This window comes from Gorilla gorilla, chromosome 3 (assembly GCF_029281585.2).
Source record: "Gorilla gorilla gorilla isolate KB3781 chromosome 3, NHGRI_mGorGor1-v2.1_pri, whole genome shotgun sequence".
In the NCBI taxonomy this organism is placed as follows: domain Eukaryota; kingdom Metazoa; phylum Chordata; class Mammalia; order Primates; family Hominidae; genus Gorilla; species Gorilla gorilla.
In genome coordinates, this window is record NC_073227.2 from 125,792,630 (window position 1) to 125,814,877 (window position 22,248).

Sequence of the window (22,248 nt, forward strand, 5' to 3'; positions counted from 1 at the left end):
GCATATATGAAAGTCCTTGAACTGAAAGAGAATGACACCAGGTGGAAACTAAGATCTACAGATCTTCAGGAAGAAACAAAATACATGGGTATGAAAATGGCAAATATGTGGGCAAATGTAAAAGACACATGTACACAGGCAAATGTATTTCTCTTACTTTCTTTAAAAAACATTTTGTTATTTAAGACAATCTGTAACAAAGTATAAAGAATGAATACACGTTCTGACAGCAAATGGATACATTGCTAGTAGAATACAAAATGGTAGGGCCACTCTGGTAAACAATTTGACAGTTTCTTACAATGTTAAACATATAATTACCATCTTACTCAGCAAAACTATTCCTGAGTATTTCCCCACTGGAAATGAAAACATGTTCACATGAAGACTTGTAATTCACTGTTCAGAGCAACTTTATTCACATTAGCTGAAAACTGGAAACCCAAATTTCCAACAGTATGTGAATGGATAAACTGTGGTATATCTAAAAAATGGAAGACCGTTCAATAATAAATTAGGAAGAACTAACCTGATACATGCAACAATATGCATGAATCTCCAAAACGTTAGGCAAGAGAAAAAAGTCATATACCCAGCCATGTGAATAATCATTGATGCCAGAGTCCATTGATAGGTAATTCTAGAAAAGGCAAACTATTGTGACAGAAAGTAAATCAGTGTTTGCTAATGGCCTATGGTAGGAGGAAGGGATTGACTGCACAGGGGTATGTGGGAATTTGGGAGTGATGGAAATGTTTTGTATTATGAATGTGATAGTTGCTAAAAGACTATATAGTTATCAAAACTCACTGAATTGGATACTTAAAATGGGGTGAATTTGACTGGATGTAATTTATACCTCAAAGTGGGCTAAAAAATATAAAAGAGAGAGAGAGTTCCAGCCCTGAAAGAGTTCATAATCTAGATAGGCGGGTAGATAAGGAAACAAACAAATTATAAATCTGTGAAATCAAAGACTTTTCACAGAATCAAACAAAACAGTATGGGAGTGAAAAAAGTGGCAATTAACCAACTGCCTTTGCCTTGCAGAGTCAAAGAGAATTCACTGAGAGATGATATTTAAACTGGTTCTCAAAAGATAAAACCACTAAGGGGCAAAACTACCTGGTATATATAAGAAAGGGTGAAAAGCTCAGTGTGTTAAGAACTTTGGATAAACAGCGTGCATGGCTAGGAAAAAAAAGCATTTTACTAAGTTAGAGAATCTGGATTTTTCTGTAAGCTCTGAGGAGTCAAAACCTTTTTTTAAATACGTTTTCCTTAAAATAAAATAAGTCTGGTAAACAGTGTGGGAGATACATTTTTGTGTCAGGAGGCTAACTAGAGAAATGTTAACATTGATTCAATGGAAAAGTAAGATATGATAGTTTAACACACTAGGAAGAAGGAGGGAATGGACTGAAAGATATTTGAGGTCAAATTGAGGGAATCTGGTGACAAACTGTGGTACCAACTTAATAAGAAAGATCACTGAAGAACAAGATGACAAAGTTTAGAATGTATATATGACTAAAACACAACTGCAATAGTTAAAAATGGCAAAATTCCAAGTACAAATGAATGCTTTCTCCCTTTAAAATAAGTTAAAACACACCTATTTAAGATATTTTCAGACTGTGCTAAAAGATACACAAGATATAAAAGATAAACAAGAATACCTGAATAAATGGGAAACATATATAAACAACTGATGTAAAAATTAATGTTTTAAAGATATCAAAAATCCTTGACAATTAGGATTCTAAAGTCTGTACACAAGAATAAAGGCAGTCACTTCCAAAATGGCCAAATAGGAACAGCTCTGGTCTGCAGCTCCCAGAGAGATTGACGCAAAAGACAGGTGATATCTGCATTTCAAACTGAGGTACATGGTTCATCTCATTGGGACTGGTTGGACAGTGGGTACGGCCCATGGAGGGCGAGCAGAAGCAGGGCAGGGCATTGCCTCACCCGGGAAGCACAAGGGGTCGGGGATTTCCCTTTCCTAGGCAAGGGAAGCCGTGACAGACTGTACCTGGAGGAACTGTACACTTCCGCCCAAATATGCGCTTTTCCCACAGTCTTCACAACCAGCAGACCAGGGAATTCCCTTCCGTGTCTGGCTCAGCAGGTCCCACACCCATGGAGCCTTGTTCACTGCTAGCACAGCAGTCTAAGATCGGCCTGCGAGACGGCAGCCTGGTGCAGGGAGGGGCGTCCACCATTGCTGAGGCTTGAGTAGGTAAACAAAGTGGCCTGGAAGCTCAAACTGGGCGGACCTCAGTGCCCCTCTGCAAGGCCTACAGCCTCTATAGACTCCACCTCTGTGGGCAGGGCATAGCTGAACAAAAGGCAGCAGAAACTTCTGCAGACTGAAATGTCCCTGTCTGACAGCTCTGAAGAAGGCAGTGGTTCTCCCAGCACGGCGTTCGAACTCTGAGAACAGACAGACTGCCTTCTCAAGTGGGTCCCTGACCCCCATGTAGCCGGACTGGGAGACACCTCCCAGTAGGGGCCGACAGACACCTCATACAGGCGGGTGCCCCTCTGGGACAAAGCTTCCAGAGGAAGGATCAGGCAGCAATATTTGCTGTTCTGCAATATTTGCTGTTCTGCAGCCTCCGCTGGTGATACCCAGGCGAACAGGGTCTGGAGTGGGCCTCCAGCAAATTCCAACAAACAAGCAGCTGAGGGGCCTGTTAGAAGGAAAACTAACTAACAGAAAGGAATAGCATCAACATCAACAAAAAAGGACATCCACACCAAAACCCCATCTGTAGCTCACCAACATCAAAGACCAAAGGTAGATAAAACCACAAAGATGGGGAGAAAACAGAACAGAAAAGCTGAAAAATCAAAAAACCAGAGCGCCTCTCCTCTTCCAAAGAATTGCAGCTCCTCGCCAGCAACAGAACAAAGCTGGATGGAGAATGAGTCTGATGAGTGGACAGAAGTAGGCTTCAGAAGGTCAGTAATAACAAACTTCTCCGAGCTTAAGGAACATGTTCTAACCCATTGCAAAGAAGCTAAAAACCTTTAAAAAGGTTACACAAATGGCTAACTAGAATAAACAGTGTAGAGAACACCTTAAATGACCTGATGGAGCTGAAAACCACAGCACAAGAACTTCATGACGCATGCACAGGCTTCAACAGCCAATTTGATGAAGTGGAAGAAAGGATATCAGTGACTGAAGATCAAATTAATGAAATAAAGTGAGAAGACAAGATAAGAGAAAAAAGGGTGAAAAGAAATGAATAAAGCCTCCAAGAAATATGGGACTATGTGAAAAGACCAAATCTACGTCTGATTGGTGTACCTGAAAGTGACGAGGAGAATGGAACCAAATTAGAAAACACTGTACAGGATATTATCCAGAAGAACTTCCCCAACCTAGTAAGGCAGGCCAACATTCAAATTCAGGAAATACAGAGATCACCACAAACATACTCCTTCAGAAGAGTAACCCCAACCCACATAATTGTCAGATTCACCAAGGTTGAAATGAAGGAAAAAATGTTAAGGGCAGCCAGAGAGAAAGGTCAGGTTACCCACAAAGGGAAGCCCATCAGACTAACAGCTGATCACTCTGCAGAAACCCTACAAGCCAGAAGAGAGTGGGGGCCAATATTCAACATTCTTAAAGAAAAGAATTTTCAACCCAGAATTTCATATCAAGCCAAACTAAGCTTCATAAGTGAAGGAGAAACAAAATCCTTTACAGACAAGCAAATGCTGAGAGATTTTGTCACCACCAGGCCTGCCTTACAAGAGCTCCTGAAGGAAGCACTAAACATGGAAAGGAACAACCAGTACCAGCCACTGCAAAAACATGCCAAATGGTAAAGACCATCAACACTATGAAGAAACAGCATAAATTAATGGGCAAAATAACCAGCTAACATCATAACAACAGGACTAAATTCACACATAACAATATTAACCTTAAATGTAAATGAGTTAAATGCCCCAATTAAAAGACACAGACTGGCAAATTGGATAAAGAGTCAAGACCCACCAGTGTGCTGTATTCAGAAGATGCAACTCAAGTGCAGAGACACACTTTGCTCAAAATAAAGGATGGAGGAAGATCAAGCAAATGGAAAGCAAAAAAAGCAAGGTTTGCAATCTTAGTCTCTGATAAAAAAAGACCTTAAACCAACACAGATCAAAAGAGACAAAGAAGGCCATTACATAACAGTAAACGAATCAATTCAACAAGAAGAGCTAACTATCCTAAATATATATGCACCCAGTACAGGAGCACCCAGATTCATAAAGCAAGTACTTAGAGACCTACAAAGAGGTCTCAAAATAATAAGAGCTATTTATGACAAACCCACAGCCAATATCATACTGAATGGGCAAAAACTGGAAGCATTCCCCTGGAAAATCAGCACAAGACAAGGATGTCCTCTCTCACCACTCCTATTTAACATAGTGTTGGAAGTTCCAGCCAGGACAATCAGGGAACAGAATGAAATAAAGGGTATTCAATAAGGAAAAGAGGAAGTCAAATTGTCCCTGTTTGCAGATGACATGATTGTATATTTAGAAAACCCCATCATCTCAGCCCAAAATCTCCTTAAGCTGACAAGCAACTTTAGCAAAGTCTCAGGATACAAAATCAATGTGCAAACATCATGAGCATTCCTATACACCAATAACAGACAAACAGAGAGCCAAATCATGAGTGAACTCCCATTCACAATTGCTACAAAGAGAATAAAATACCTAGGAATCCAACTTACAAGGGATGTGAAGGACCTCTTCAAGGAGAACTATAAACCACTGCTCAACAAAATAAAAGAAGCCACAAACAAATGGAAAAACATTCCATGCTCATGGATAGAAGAATCAGTATTGTGAAAATGGCCATACTGCCCAAGGTAATTTATAGATTGAGTGACATGCCGATCAAGCTACCAATGACTTTCTTCACAGAATTGGAAAAAAAAGCTACTTTAAAGTTCATATGAAATCAAAAAAGAGCCCGCATAGCCAAGGCAATCCTAAGCAAAAAGAACAAAGCTGGAGGCATCATGCTACCTGACTTCAAACTATACTACAACGCTACAGTAACCAAAACAGCATGGTACTGGTACCAAAACAGACATATAGACCAATGGAACAGAACAGAGGCCTCAGAAATAACACCACACATCTACAACCATCTGATCCTTGAAAAACCTGACAAAAACAAGCAATGGGGAAAGGATGCCCTATTTAATAAATGGTGCTGGGAAAACTGGCTAGCCATATGTAGAAAGCTGAAACTGGATCCCTTCCTTACATCTTATACAAAATTAATTCAAGATGGATTAAAGACTTACATGTTAGACCTAAAACCATAAAAACCCTAGAAGAAAACCTAGGCATTACCATTGAGGACATAGGCATGGGCAAGGACTTCATGTCTAAAACACCAAAAGCAATGGCAACAAAAGCCAAAATTGACAAATGGGATCTAATTAAACTCAAGAGCTTCTGCACAGCAAAAGAAACTATTGTCAGAGTGAACAGGCAACCTAGAGAATGGGAGAAAATTTTCGCAACCTACCCATCTGACAAAGGGCTAATATCCAGAATCTATAAAGAACTTAAATAAATTTACAAGAAAAAAACAACCCCATCAAAAAGTAAGCAAAGGATATGAACAGACACTTCTCAAAAAAAGACATGTATGCAGCCAACAGACACATGAAAACATGCTCATCATCACTGGTCATCAGAGAAATGCAATTCAAAACCACAATGAGATATCATCTCACGCCAGTTAGAATGGCAATCATTAAAAAGTCAGGAAACAACAGATGCTGGAGAGGATGTGGAGAAATAGGAACACTTTTACACTGTTGGTGGGAGTGTAAATTAGTTCAACCATTGCAAAAGATAGTGTGGCGATTCCTCAAGGATCTAGAACCAGAAATACCATTTGACCCAGAGATCCCATTACTGGGTATATACCCAAAGGATTATAAATCATGCTACTATAAAGACACATGCACACGTATGTTTATTGCGGTACTATTCACAATAGCAAAGACTTGGAACTAACCCAAATGTCCATCAATGATAGACTGGATTAAGAAAATGTGGCACATATACACCATGGAATACTATGCAGCCATAAAAAAGGGTGAGTTCATGTCCTTTGCAGGGTCATGGATGAAGCTGGAAACCATCATTCTGAGCAAACTATTACAGGGACAGAAAACCAAACACCACTCATAGGTGGGAGTTGAACAATGAGAACACATGGACACACGGTGGGGAGCATCACACACCAGGGCCTGTTGGGGGGTGGGGAGCTGGGGGAGGGATAGTATTAGGAGAAATACCTAATGTAAATGACGAGTTGATGGGTGCAGCAAACCAGCATGGCACATGTATACCTATGTAACAAACCTGTACTTTGTGCACATGTACCCTAGAACTTAAAGTATAAAAAGAAAAAAAAGAATAAAGGCATAAGAAACATCAAGTTTGAAAAAGTAGAACAAAAGGTGGAAGATTAGTCTCATATATGCCTTATTACAAGGCTTCATAATTAAAATAACATGACGCTGGCACAGGAGTCTATCACTGACACCATATAGAATCCAGAAACAGACTCCTGTATAATGAAATGTGTAAGAAAGACATTCCAAAACAGGAGGAAGAAAATGACTTTTTCTGTTCAGCAGTGTTAGAAAAATTGTATACACAGACAAAATTAATTCCACATAAATTCAAGACTCGATTGTAAAGATAATAAAATACAAGAGTGAAAAGAAAATAAAAACATCTTTCTGACCAAGAGGTAAGAAATCTTTAAACAGGAATCGAAACACTAAAGTGATGTATTAAAAAAGACTGATAAAATGGAATACATCAAAATTTAAAACCTCTGTAAGCCAAAAGTCAATATAGCATCTCTGCAAATAGAATGTTTGCAACCTAAATAATAAAGGGTTAATATCCAAAAACTCTGGTATACCAAAAGAATGTCAACCCCAATAGAAAAAGGGCAAACAATTTACATACTCAATTCACAAAAGAGAAGATACAAATAAGCCAACAGAAATACAAGATGTTCCAACCCAGTAGTAAGCAGAAAAATAAAGAATTAAAACAAGATAATCATCTTTTATGTATCAGATTGGCAAAAAAATAATAAACTATTATTTAGGAAGCATTTACTCTCATACACTGATGATACAATCACTGCAAAAGGCAATTTGATAATATCTAGTAAAATTTTGAAATACTTTAAACCTATGGCTCAGTAACAGTGCCACAGGATTCTTCAGCTGTCGCTTTTCCAGCTGGAAACCTCTGTGGCCAGTGGCGCCTTTTCCCGAGTTTTGCTCGGCCCGCTGGGTTCCTTCCACCCACTCGGCCTGGCAGGCTGCGCTCCGCTCGTGCTAAGCCTGGATCCCACGCATGCCAAGGGCAAGCCAGGCATGGAGTGGCAAAGGGCAGGCAACTCCGGGTACCAGCACAGGCACCGGCTCCCTGCGAGGCTGCAGCTGGACCAGGCAAACCCCGCAAGTGGCTTCCACTGGAGGCTCCAGGAAACACGGTGGCACTTAGAAGCTTGGAGGCACCAAGAAGTGCAGAGTCCCAAAGAGGGTGTCACAGCCCTGGCTCAGAGAGCCATTAGGTCTGGGATCCCTGAAGGGGCCCAGCTCCTCTTCTCCTTGTTGCCTGCAATGTGGCGAGCAGGATCAGGAGGTGGCATGTTTCAGACTTGTTTGCCTTAGGGTTCTTTCAGTTTCGCCATTTGGGTGTTCCCGAGTGCTTCTCCCGTACAGAAGAAGAATGAGGTACCTAGGCAAATGGAGGGTGAGCAGCACAAGCTGCTTTACTGACAGTACAGCTCTCAGAAGATCAGAAGTGGGTAGTTCCTATCCACAGGTAGGTTATCCCATTGATCCTGAGGCCCACTAAGACTGCAGCCCTCAGCAGAGAGGACACCCAGAGTGGGTAGCTCCTATCGCAGGCAGGTTGTCCCGTCCTCCCGAGTCTGATTAAATCCAAGGTTTTTATGGGCTCAGGAGGGAGGAAGTGTGTGCTGATTGGCCCATGGGCAGCCATGGTTAGGCCCAGAAAACGCACCATAGGTTCTCACTCCAGGCCACAGATTTCACCCAGAACAGACAGCCTGGTCCCCAGGCTTCAGGCCATCCCTGGCTTTAAGGTGGGGCTTCACTGTGGACCCACCTCTTTCCGCCCAGGAGCCTGTCTGCCTCCCGCTATCTATACATCATCCACTGTACCCAGGCTGTTTGTGCCAAGGGGCACCTACAGGCCTGCACCAAGCCACCCTCAGCACCTCTTTGGCCTCCCTCCCATGCTCGTCAGCGCCAAAAGTCCAGAGGGGGCCGAGGTGGCAGGGGGCTGGTGTGTCAGTGCCACTATGAGTGAGGGCACACCTGGCTGGGTTGCAACAGCACCCAGGCTCGGCCTCGACTTCACTCCAAAATCAGAGTGGGGAGAGGCCAGACAGCAGTAGCAGGCACTTCCGAGCCTGCAGAGGTGGGTGGGGGCTTCTCAGGCCCCCGAGAGTGCAGGGATGCCCAGGTCCACAGCTGTGGCTGGGTGGCTGCAGCTGTGTCCCGGAGGGTGGTGATCCCACCCTGCCAACTCAGAAGGGGGTGGGGCTCCCACCTGTTCCTGGCTCCAGTAGCTCGGTGGAGTGTGCAGCCCTGGCTGTGCCTCCCCGGCTGCAGCCAGTCTTTGCAGTGGCTGCTCCAGACGGGCCACTGCTGCCAACAATAGTATGTCATTTAAACTTCACAACTTGTAAATGAGGTATTATTTATCTCTTTATTGCAAATTAGTAAACTAGGACTCTAAAAGGTTAAGTAATTTGCTCAAGATCTCAAAGGGAATCAATATATTAGCTTTAAAAATGGAGTGACAGGTGTGTGCGAGGCAAATATCAAAGTTAATTAGGTAATTACATCTTAAGACCTTCTTCTAACTGAATAAATATCAAAATTGTTACCAATTATTCTACATCCAGGACTAGAATGTCCAACCAGCAGAAAAGAATTGATTAACGGAATGGTTCTCAATTTGAAGGAAATCTATCAGAATCACCCAGGGAGCTTTATCAAACTATATAAATTCACATCTCTAAACATTCCACCCGCTTTCACAAATTGAGGGCTACATATACTTCCACAAATATTAGGATGGAAAAACATTAAAATGCTGCTTTACCTGGATTATCTCCACCCAACCATAACACAAAGTGAAGAAAGCATACAATCGGCTGAGAATTTTTTATTTTTAGATAAAAACCAGTGACATAAAAGTAATACCCTATCTCTTTGCCCTTATTATATAAAAGGGGAAAAAAGACACCAGGATATGGCTTTATGCTAAAATTTTGTCCAAAGGGGAGGAAAAAAGAAAAATGAAAAAGGAGTTTCCATTTTACTAAAGGAAGTGATGTTGATTCATTTGCACAACACTCTCATCCCAGTACTATAAATGTTGCTCCCACAGAACTAAACATGTGCACAACTAGTACCCTCTAAAGAAACTCTGTGGGAAGCAAGAACATGTGTTTTTAATGACTTATAAACATTCACAAGAAACAAGTTTCATTTAATAACATTCATTGTAGTTTCTGTATCACAAATAGAGGTCCCTGCAAAGAGAACTGATTTTCTTAATAATTTATGCTTACTCAGAATCTCTAAAAGATTTTCATGTTTTCCAAACTGTTCTGCATATCTACGTTTAACATTCATGGGCTAATGAAGAGTATCTTTCATTGTTCTTGCCCTTTCCTTCTCCATTCTCCTCTTCATAAATTGTACTCTTACCAAGACAAAACCTGTACTAAAAATGTGTATTAACATCATGAAAAAATAATGGAATTAACACATGTCAAAGTGAGTATTACCAAACAAGGTAATTCTACATAGAGACTATATGCACTGTAGCAGAAAAACCTCTCAGAAAAGACTTAGATTTTTCTCAAAATATAGACATTCATTACCAGTTTACAAGTAATTTCACATGACCAGTAAAATGAAAACCATACAGCTGCCTTGTATATGGAAGGAATTCAAATATTTCTAATCTAATTTTGATTTGAAGCATATAACAAAGTGGCTAAATGCACAGGTCTCGGGTCAGACTGACCTCCATTGAACTTCCAGCTTCATCCCTTAACAGTTACCCTAAAGCACTTAAAAATGTGCCAATGTCCCCAAGAAATCGTCTAATCCTTTAATTTTAACTGGGTTTCCCATAGCGCTAACTTTGAAGATAATTTAGGTCTTTCTACTAACAGAAGACAACAAGCTAAAAATAACAGATTAAAAATATTTCCTATAACAAAAATTTAGAGATGGGAAAAACCCTAGGGATCTTTTAGTGATCAGAAGATCCACTCTACAATTTTAAGAAATAAAGAAACAAAGGCTTTGAGAGGTTAGGACTTTTCCGAGGTCAGATAATTAATAAACAAAAAGAGGATTTTAGAATTTAGGCCTCCCCCATACTTCACCATATCATGGGAATGACTGAAACCAAAAAAAAAAAAACTGTAAGAGGTCAAGGTTCAAAAAAGAGACAGCAGGTTCTCGGTAATTTAATTCCATCTCAATTATAATTTTTTAACTCGATTTGTCCTTGTTCCTCAACTGCCTCCTCCTACAACCCATCCCTACATACCTAAACCTATTAATGAAATGACGAATATGATCAAAAGAGCTAACTTTTCACTGGAATCTCTATCATTGTCCCACTGATGCCTAAATTACTTAAGAGCAAATGGTCAGCACTCTTAGAAAGCAACAAGGTCCAAGGCCACAAATACAGCTGACTAACCCGGCATTTTTCAGAAGAGTGATGTAATGCAGCAATGAAGAACATGGACTCTGGAGCCAGACTGGAGTGGAATGACTGGCCATATGATTTAGGCTAGTTACTAACCATGCCCCATGCCCCTTCCACCCGGTGCCTCAGTTTCTCTATCCTTAAAAAAAGAGAATAACTTATCTTCATTGAAGTTGTGTGAAGATTAAACATATTCCAAAAGAAGCACTTAGCATAGTTTCTTCTTAGGCATATTGCAATTGTTTGACAAATGTTAGAGCTCTTAGGTTGATGATGCTGATATGCAAGCCCCTTTCCAAGCCAGTACATTCTGCTGTCTTCTAACACACACAAATTGAACTCTATTCTTTCTGGTTACAAAACATGAATATTTTCCCTTAAGATCACTATGCTATTCTTTTTATTCCCCTAAATGGCAGTATTAAGTTGTGTTTTAGGAAGAAAGGAAATCAAACACTACATTAATTTGCTTATCTTTAAATAATAATTACAGAAGCACTAGAAGTGTTTACTTAGCAAATGAACATTTAAGCCAAATTAGATTGTGTCTCAACATATTTATTTTTGCCTTGAAAGAGAGTAGTAGTTTTTATTTTTAAATTTCTCTAAATATAAGCTGAAATTCTACATATATAAAAGACATACCTTAATAATTTTAGGACAAGTGTGATGCCGGCCTATGAAAATGTCAGAACGGTCTCATTTTAAATAATTGCTCATATAATGTATTCATCCACAATGTATCTATATCAATATAACTATTCTGATTTCGATTGTTTTAAATCTTTCATTTTTTAAAACTATAAAATCACTGCACACGTAAACAGTTATTGCAGCACAACAGAAAATAGTTTTCATTTGTTTAAAGACCAAACAAAAGAAATCTTCATTGCTCTGCAAGTTGAAATAGCATCTAGGCCTAAATTAGCTCCTCGTGACATTAGTTCTCCTGACATAAGGTCCTTAGGCATCAGTCGCAGTTCTGAAGAGGCACAAACATCTGTTTGGTGAGTATCTGAAGCTGTACATTATAGAAGGTGGTTAATTTAACCACGAGAAAAATTACACATGCCCTAGCATTTCAATCTTCTTAAGAAGCTCTAAACTTGGTTATTTCATAACCAAAGCTATTATTCGCACTGGCCAAGGTATTTTCTAGTAACAGTTTAGGTGTCCTGGGAGTCTTATTAACTCTTTCAGGCCATTAGGGTACCAATAAGAGCATTAGGGCATGAAACCTAATTACAGGGCATAAAATGGTCTTAGTGCTCTGTTTTTTTGTTTTGTTTTGTTTTGTTTTGTTTTATGTATACTTTAAGTTTTAGGGTATATGTGCACAATGTGCAGGTTGGTTACATATGTATACATGTGCCATGTTGGTGTGCTGCACCCATTAACTCGTCATTTAACATTAGGTATATCTCCTAATGCTATTCCTCCCCGCTCCCCCCACCCCACAACAGGTCCCGGTGTGTGATGTTCCCCTTCCTGTGTCCATGTGTTCTCATTGTTCAACTCCCACCTATGAGTGAGAGCATGCGGTGTTTGGCTTTTTGTTAATGAGCCTGCTGAAATGACGAATTTTGTATCAAGGAATACAAGGAGTTTCATTTCAAATGTTATTTGGACATTTTTTAGACTTTTACAGTGGCTACTCCATTTTTAGAAGGTGAAACTAGAAGACTTAAAACAGTAATGTTAAAATTACAGAACTATAACAAGAAAAACTTTTTTTACTAATTGAAAAATGTTCTCTGATGCAATGGCTAGTTTAAGTTCAGTCATCATAGGTAAAAACTGTAAGTATTAAAACAGGGACATATAGTCTACCAAAGTCTGTACATATGTTAATTAGGATCAAAAAAGTTATTTCATTTTATTTATATCACAAAAAATAAAAGTTATTGTATTTGTTCACAAATTAAAACAACCCCAAAATGTCTTTGAAGAATCACAACTTAAATGTGTCTATATGAATAGAGTAAAAAGAAAATACACATACATAAGGACATACTATGAACTAAAACGAGCTTAATTTTCAAAAAAGAAAAACTTTGACAAACCATGCCAAATAACAGCTTCTTTTTCTTTCTTGTTTTTTTTTTGTTTGTTTGTTTTTTGTTTTTTGGGATGGAGTTTCGCTCTTGTTGCCTAGGCTGGAGTGCAATGGCGTGTTCTTGGCTCACCACAACCTCCACCTCCTGGGTTCAAGCGCTTCTCTTGCCTCAGCCTCCCATATAGCTGGGATTACAGGCATGTGCCACCACACCCAGCTAATTTTGTATTTTTAGAAGAGATGGGGTTTCTCTACATGGGTCAGGCTGGTCTCGAACTTCTGACCTCAGGTGATCTGCCTGCCTTGGCCTCTTTTTCTAAAGATAGTAGAAACTAATAGGATGGATATAATTTTTATTATTTATTTATTTATAGAAACGAAGTCACACTACGTTGCTCAGGCTAGTCTCACCTCCTGCACTCAAGTGACCTTCCTGTCTCAGCTTCCCAAAGTGCTGGGTTACTGGTGCGAGCAACCATGCCGGCCAAGGATTTACTTTTTAAATGCCTAATAACAATAAAAATGTATAGGAAATTTAAAAAATCTCTGTATACTCCTATATTACACACATACCCAGAAAACTACACAATTAAAAAGAAAATTCCTGATAGCTGCCCTCCCCTAAGTGTTTTTAAATTTCTCTTGTTTATCTGACTGACAAATATGCCAAGAAGTATAGATGACAAATGTTTAAACAGTCATAAAATATAAAATCACTTATTCCTTTGTAATAGAAATTTCAATTTATACACAGTAATTTATATTTAAAGTTACTGCATTAGATATTTTTGGAAAATGGACACCAGCCAACAATGAAAAGGGAAAACTAAAGAGGGAATGGTAGAATTTAAGTAAGTAGAACTAACCAAGCATTGAAAAGAAACCCGCAGGTGATAGCTATGCAGGAGGTTCAGAGAACAGTCTGTTCAAAGATGATCACTTAATAAATAGTATGATAAACTAAATGAATATTTACATAACAATACTGTAAATGCTACCTAGTTTTTAATTTTCAGATTCAACCATGAAGCAAAATAGGAAAAACAATTATACTTAACATAATTTAAACATTATAAATTTTGATACTGCAGAATTGATAGTGTAGCTGAGAGAAGTTAGGTTGTAAGGGACAGAAAAGGATAAAAATATAGAAACCAAATGCGCTAAGTTCTACACTGGGCAGTTAAGAGTTATTGTTCAAAGTCAATGAAGCAATAAATCCAGCTCCAAATATACAACTTAGAGTTATTAGGGTAATAGTAGAAATATGGTAACACAGTTGATACATGTTTAAGAATTTAAGTTCCTTGACTTCCAAAGTAATAATTTGAGTCAACAGGGAAAATGCATAAATTAAGAAATATAATCACATCATTTACAGAAGGAAGCAACCATTCAAAAGAACAAAAAACATCTGCGATAAGATCTGAGAAGATGAGGTGGGAGGTAGGAAGAAAAACTTTACTTTCATTTTATATACTTTTTTTATACTTCTGAGTTTTTATTTCCATGTATAAAATTAATTTTATAATTTTTAAAATGCCATCTAAAATCCTGTGTTTGTGATTTTAGATGGTAAATATGAAAGACATAAATACCAAAACATTTTAAAAGTTGCTTGATTTAGGATTAAACACTGTTGACTAAAAATAATTTTTCAAAAATAAAAAACATTTATACTACAATCTCTTCTTCCTTTCAATTTGTGCCTACCTCAATTTTTTTCCTCGGTCTCTGTAAAGTAAAGAAGAAAATTCAACAAAGGTATGCAGACTATATTAACGATAATGTGTAGGTAAAAGGAATGAGAAAAAAATGTGTGATTCTTAAAACTACCAAACTTGCTGGGCATGGTGGCTCAAACCTGTAATCCCAGTACTTTGGGAGGCTGAGGCGGGTAGATCCCTTTAGGCCAGGAGTCCAAGACCAGCCTGGTCAACACGGTGAAACCCCATCTCTTCTAAAATACAAAAAATTAGCCAGGTGTGGTGGCGCACGCCTGTACTCCCAACTAGTCAGGAGGCTGAGGCACAAGAATCACTCGAACCTAGGAGGCGGTGGTTGCAGTGAGCTGAGATTGTGCCACTGCACTCCATCATGGAAGGCAGAGAGAGACTCTGTCTCAAAAAAAAAACTACCAAACTTATTTTATAAAATCTAGATATAGGAGAAGAGTACTTTAAGTACTAACTAATGTGAACAATATACAAATATCCTTAAAATAAACAATTTTCATTTTCCCCATATACTTTACTCATTCTTTTAGGAGTTCAAAAACATATTATGAGTAAGAATTGTTGTATTTTTCATGATGAAAATAATACGTGTTCACTTTTAATACAATGATAAATGTATTGGTGTTCTAAAACAATAACATCTTGTTTTAACTACTCAAGTTCAATAATTTCTTCTGAACCCAAATCAGCAACTGGCTTTAGTGTTTCTGCATATCTCTTCATAAAAGCAAATATGAAAGGAATTTAGAAAGGTGTCCAAAGTGCAAAGTCATCTCCATTCTGAGTACACAACAGAAATAAAATGAATAGAGTTAAAACTTTTTATTCTGACACTTACGAAACTCAAGGAGTCATGCTAGGCTTATGTGATGTAGTTTCAATACCTCTAGTTACAAATATATAAATTACTAGAATCAAGGATGAATTGCTTGGTATAATATTATAGATGGGCTATATATTTCTCAATACAGTACTGAGCAATTCACACATTAGAATCAGACAGAAATGAGTTCAAACTGTATACTATTTACATGTTTGCAAAGGTGGGCAAGTCACTTACATTCTCTGACCATCTTCTAAGTTAAGAACAATATCTACTATAACAGGCACCAGCGCTTGTTATATGCTAGACAGTTTAAAATGTTAAATCACATCTCCAACAGTACTGAACTACTACTCTCTAAATAATATTTTCATTTTCATTCAGGTGCTCAGCTCTTTCAGTTTAAAGGGGCATCCCTTAGCACAGTTTCATGACTTTAGTGTGGCAGATCACAAATGAATTAGGTGGATGATTTGTTTCGGCTGCCTGCGGGACTATTACCTTATCAATTCTCATTTGAGGAGCAGTTAAGGTGCTAAAAAATGTTTTTAACTAAATAAAATTTATTTACTGTTCTCATACATATGTATATGAAAAGTATAAAAATAGAAAAAAATCAGGGTAAAATAATGAGATAAGGAATATATATGGTTTATAGACGAGCTCATATTTTAATTGTAGTTTTCACATTTTACTTTTGATCGTGAGGTTACATGCACTTCACGCTATCAGACCTCTCCCTTTCTCAGTTATATACAAGAATGACAAAAAAGTAATCTCTTCCTGTTTCAAGTGCAAGAAAAGGTACATAAACTAAGATTAATACATTGTTAATGAGGTTCAGTCATCTTAGAAATGGTAATATCTTCCAGTTTAGAATCGAGGTTTACAAGGAAAGAGGATCCTGAGCAAGAAAAAAACAGGAAAGAAAAATAGAGGAAAAATTGGTCAAAGAATAATCTTATAATAGTTGTCATATATTCAACACTGGTATGTGAAAGCCAGATGCTTTAAATAAATCATTTCTTATATTGCCAACAACTTTACAAGTGGGTATAATCACCTCCCTTTAGAGATGAGCAACTGAAATTCAGGAATGATCTACCCAAAGTCACTCAGCCAGGAAGTAGCACAGCCAGAACTTAAACTGAAGTCTGTCTGACTCCAAACAAAATTAAATCATGCCAAGCTATTTCCAGAACTTAAAATTTCTAGGACATCAAAATTTCGTTAGAGGGCAGTTACTTTTCCCTTCATTTGTACAAGAAGAGACAAAAACTAGGTGCAGAAATAGCTTTTGTCATCGATGAACACTCCTTCCTTAGTTTCTTCTTGTTAGTCATATGAACAAAAGAGATTTCAGGGTAAAAATGCCAGTATCGTATGCTTTTATACCTAGTCAAAGGATGCTTTCAAAACAGTTCCCAACAGCAGTTGGGCCATCAAATTCATGGAAGTAAGGAAAGAAGAAAGGAGGGAAGGAAGGAGTGAAAGGGAGAGGAAGAAAGTGAAAGAGAGGTGACAGGAGAGGGAAGAAAAAGGGAATAGAGGGAAACCAGTAGAATGTACTTTCTTCATTTAAAATATAATTTGTCTATCTACATCTTTTCCTTTCTCTTTTTTAAAAAGTACATTTAACTCCCCTATGTGAACTTCTTTTAAGTTCTCAGAATTCCAATGACACACTAATTTGCTTTCACTTTCTGGAAAGTAACAGTCTTACCATGAAACTTTGAGGCTTCAGGATCATTCACATTGATAGCAATTAATTTCCAATCTGTTTCACCTTCATCAATAAGAGCCAAAATTCCAAGGATCTTCACATGAATAACTTCTCCACAAGAAAGAATCTTTAAAGAGAAAAGAAATTCACTATTTGCAAGGCTTTGGAGAGTTTACTCACATATCACGAAATCCATATAAAAGATTAAAAGAACTACAGACTGAAATGTAACAAAGCCTCAATAATTAAAAATAATATGAAAATAGCCAAAGTCTGCCTTGCAATGTCCCTTTAGAGTTAACTTTCTCAAAATTTCCACTTTCACCAATGATTGAATTATTTTACAGATAAACAAACAACTTGCCCTCCCATTGCAAACAACTAAAAAACTGGAAAAAATATATGAAATCACTCGTTTCAGACATTAAACAACAGGCAGTACAGGACTGTGATCCCAGAGAGAAGTAAACAAATGAGAAGAGACGTGATTGCCCTGGTTTTCTGCTCAATATACATTCCAAACCACAGCAGAGAGAAAGAAACCCAGTAAGAGGACAGGGATCTCACTGAGGTTAAAAAAAAATGGAGGATGAGGCAGCTGGAATTTGTAGGGCATGGTACTAGAAATAAGAAATAACTACAGCAATATACATAGGGGTTCCTTTGAGACACGGATTAAACACTAACCTGTGCATGCATGGGATGAGACTTTATAAGTCAAGGCAAAGAATAACGGCCAGAGACCTATAAAATGAGTTCCAACCACCCAGGAAAACCTCATTTACCACAAGGGGCATTCATTAGTGAGCCTATAATAGGCATGCATTAATGGTAGGACTAAACTGGCTCTCAAATAAAGGTTACTCTAGACCTGTCCTAACAAAGTTTTAAAAGTGCCTGGATACAACCAAACTGACTCACAAGTAACTACCTGTAAAAACAAATATTCTTTAAAGGAAGACAACAACATCCAGGCACTCAACATAACACAACATCCAAGATCCTGTCAATATGCAAGAAAATGTAAGCCCTAAATGGGGAAAAAATTAAAAATCATTCAACAGAAACATTTCCAGAAATGTTAGATGATGGAATTAACAGATAGGAACCTCAAAACAACTACTGTAAATATGCTCAAAGATTTAAAGAAAAACATGACAATATGGAAGAGAGAAATAGAAAACATAAAAAAAACAAATAGAACTTTAAGAGCTAAGACATATATGATCTGAAAAGAAAAATTCTCTCAATGAGCTTAACAACAAAATAGACATTGCCAAAGAGAAAACTAGTGAACCTGAAGACACTGTAACAGAAATTTTCCAAAGTGAAGCACAGAAACAAAAAGGATAAGAAAAAATTAACAATCCCAGTGTCCTCTGGGACAACATTCAGCATTCTATCTCATGTATAAATGGAATTCCAGAATGGGAAAGAGGAGGACGAAAAATATTTGAATAAATAACACCCAAAAAATTTCCAAATTTGATGAAAAGTATAAACCCCACAGATTGAGAAAGGACACATGCACGCACACACACACACACACACACACACACCCCCATCAGAATAAACAAACAAACAAAATCCAAAGTGAAGCACATCATAATCAAAGTGCTGAAAACCAGTGATAGTGACAGAGAGTAAATCTTAAAAGCAGATAGAGGGGGAAAAAAAGATTACATAAGGGTATGATGATAAGAATGAGAGCTGATTTCTCTTTAGAAGCAATGTAAGCCAAAAGACAAAGAAATGAAATCTTTAAAATTCTTTAAAACGCTACCAACCTAGAATGCCGGGAGTCAGAAAGACTTTGCAATGGGGAAAGGGGGAACTTTCTGGGATGATGGAAATGCTTCACATTTTAATTGAAGGAGGAGGTTATGTGTGTGTATACATATGTCAAAACTCACTATATACTTAAAATGAGTATATTCTATCATAATATATGTTTTATATATATACATAATGACTTAAAGTTTATTTTAATAGTTAAAAAAATAGGAGGTTGCCTCCAAGATGGCCGAATAGGAACAGCTCCCGTCTACAGTTCCCAGCGAGATCGACGCAGAAGACAGGTGATTTCTGTATTTCAAACTGAGGTACCTGGTTCATCTCATTGGGACTGGTTGGACAGTGGGTGAAGCCCTCGGAGAGCAAGCCAAAGAAGGGCAGGATGTTGCCTCACCCAGGAAGTGCCAGGGGTCGGGGGATTTCCCTTTTCTAGCCAAGGGAAGCCATGAGTGACAATACCTGGAGGAATGGTGCACACCTGCCCAAAATACCATGCTTTTCCCATGGTCTTCACAACCGACAGACCAGGAGATCCCCTCCCGTGCCTGGCTCGGCAGGTCCCATGCCCACGGAGCCTTACTCGCTGCTAGTGCAGCACTCTGAGATCAACCTGGGATGTGGGAGCTTGGTAGGGGGAGAGGTGTCAGCCATTACTGAGACTTGAATAGGCAGTTCTATGCTTACAGTGTAAACAAAGCCGCAGGGAAGTGTGAACTGGGCAGAGCCCACCACAGCTCAGCAGGCCTACTCTCTCTCTAGATTCCACCTCTAGGGCAGAGCATATCTGAGCAAAAGGGAGCAGACAGCTTCTCCAGACTTAAATGTCCCTGCCTGACAGCTCTGAAGAGAGCAGTAGTTCTTCCAGCATGGCATTTGAGCTCTGATAATAGACAAGACTGCCTCCTCAAGTGGGTCCCTCACTCCCATGTAGCCTGACTGCGAGACACCTCCCAGTAGAGGCCGACAGACACCTCATATAGATGGGTGCCCCCTCTGGGACGAAGTTTCAGGTAGCAATATTTGCTGTTCTGCAGCCTCTGCTGGTGATACCCAGGCAAACAGGGTCTGGAGTGAACCTCCAGCAAACTCCAACAGACCTGCAGCTGAGGGGCCTGTCTGTTAGAAGGAAAACTAACAAACAGAAAGGAATAGCACCAACATCAACAAAAAGGACATCCATGCCAAAACCCCATCCATAGGTCACCAACATCAAAGACCAAAGGTAGATAAAACCACAAAATGGGGAGAAACCAGAGCAGAAAGGCTGAAAATTCCAAAAACCAGAATGCCTCTTCTCCTCAAAGGATTGCAGCTCCTCGCCAGCAACAGAACAAAATTGCATGAAGAACGACTTTGATGAGTGGACAAAAGTAGGCTTCAGAAGGTCAATAATAACAAACTTCTCTGAGCTAGAGGAGCACGTTCTAACCCTTCGCAAGGAAGCTAAAAACTTTGAAAAAAAGTTAGACGAATGGCTAACTAGAATCAACAGTGTAGAGAAGAGCTTAAATGACCTGATGGAGCTGAAAACCACAGCACGAGAACTTCGTGAAGCATACACAAGCTTCAATAGCCAATTCAATCAAGCACAAGACAGGATATCAGTGACTGAAGATCAAATTAATGAAATAAAGCGAGAAGACAAGATTAGAGAAAAAGAGTGAAAAGAAAGGAACAAAGCCTCCAAGAAATATGGGACTATGTGAAAAGACCAAAACTACGTTTGATTGGTGTACCTGAAAGTGATGGGGAGAATGGAACCAAGTGAGAAATCACTCTTTAGGAAGTTATCCAGGAGAATTTCTCCAATCTAGCAAGGCAGGCCAACATTCAGATTCAGGAAATACAGAGAACACCACAAAGATACTCCTCGAGAAGAGCAACCCCAACACACATAATTGTCAGATTCACCAAGGTTGAAATGAAGGAAAAAATGTTAAGGGCAGCCGGAGAGAAAGGTCAGGTTACCTACAAAGGGAAGCCCATCAGACTAACAGCGGATCTCTTGGCAGAAACCCTACAAGCCAGAAGAGAGTGGGGGCCAATATTCAACATTCTTAAAGAAAAGAATTTTCAACCCAGAATTTCATATCCAGGCAAACTAAGTTTCCTAAGTGGAGAGATAAAATCCTTTCTAGACAAGCAAATGCTAAGAGATTTTGTCACCACCATGCCTGCTTTACAAGAGCTCCTGAAGGAAGCACTAAACATGGAAAGGAACAACCGGTACCAGCCACTGCAAAGACACACCAAATTGTAAAGACAATCGACGCTATGAAGAAACTGCATCAATTAATGTGCAAAATAACCAGCTAGCATCCTAATGACAGGATCAAATTTATACATAACAATATTAATCTTAAATGTAAATGGGCTAAATGCCACAATTAAAAGACACAGAGTGGCAAATTGGATAAAGAGTCAAGACCCATCAGTGTGCTGTATTCAGAAGACCCATCTCACGTGCAGAGACACAGATAGGCTTAAAATAAAGGGATAGAGGAAGATCTACCAAGCAAATGGAAAGCAAAAAAAAAAAAAGCAGGGGTTTCAATCCTGGTCTCTGATAAAACAGACTTTAACCAGAACTCATGTTCTCCCTCATAAGTGGGAGTTGAACAATGAGAACACATGGACACAGGGAGGGGAACATCATACACTGAGGCCTGTTGCGGGTAGGGGGCTAGGGGAGGGATAGCATTAGGAGAAATACCTAATGTAGGTGACGGGTTGATGAGTGCAGCAAACCACCATGGCACATATATACCTATGTAACAAAACTGCACGTTTTGCACATGTAACCCAGAACTTCAAGTATAATAAAAAATAAATAAATAAACTGAAAAAACTCAATTGAAATGGAAGAAACCATGAACAACAGGCAATTCACAGAAGAAATGAAAACAGCCTTTAGGAGTATAAAAAGATGTTCAAGCTCATTCATAATATAACTACCTTGTGGTTTAAATTAATATCCCTGCTTAGTGTTTGCAGAATTCTCACACAATAGGTAGCTGCCTGTCATCTTGACCTTCTCCTCCATATTTTGCTTTCTCTATTCCGGAGGGAATTTCTCTGGCTGCTCTAAATCTACAAAGGGGATCATTTTTCTTCTTCTATCTAGAGGAATCAGAAGTTGAAGCAAAACCTTTAATTTCATTCTACTGCCAAAACAAGCCCCAAAATTATGGACATAAGAGAGCATGGGCAAGTTTGGCTAGAAGTGCATTATTTTATTACCAAGAAAATTTACAGATAAATGAGAATCAAAGAT

The 22,248-nt window shown here is 38.7% G+C and overlaps 1 protein-coding gene across 5 annotated transcripts in view; it reads right to left on the reverse strand.

Moving 5' to 3' along the window:
- The window catches only part of PPA2 (inorganic pyrophosphatase 2), a 104,581-nt gene that overhangs the window by 37,743 nt on the left and 44,590 nt on the right, over positions 1-22,248 (reverse strand). For all 5 annotated transcript variants that reach the window (XR_010133449.1, XM_004040226.4, XM_055384674.2 and 2 more), the window contains one exon: positions 17,181-17,307. Coding sequence is in view for 4 of the 5 variants with exons in the window: in XM_004040226.4 (XP_004040274.1) it covers positions 17,181-17,307 (127 nt within the window). In the remaining variant the exon portion in view is untranslated. The remainder of the gene's footprint in view (positions 1-17,180; positions 17,308-22,248) is intronic.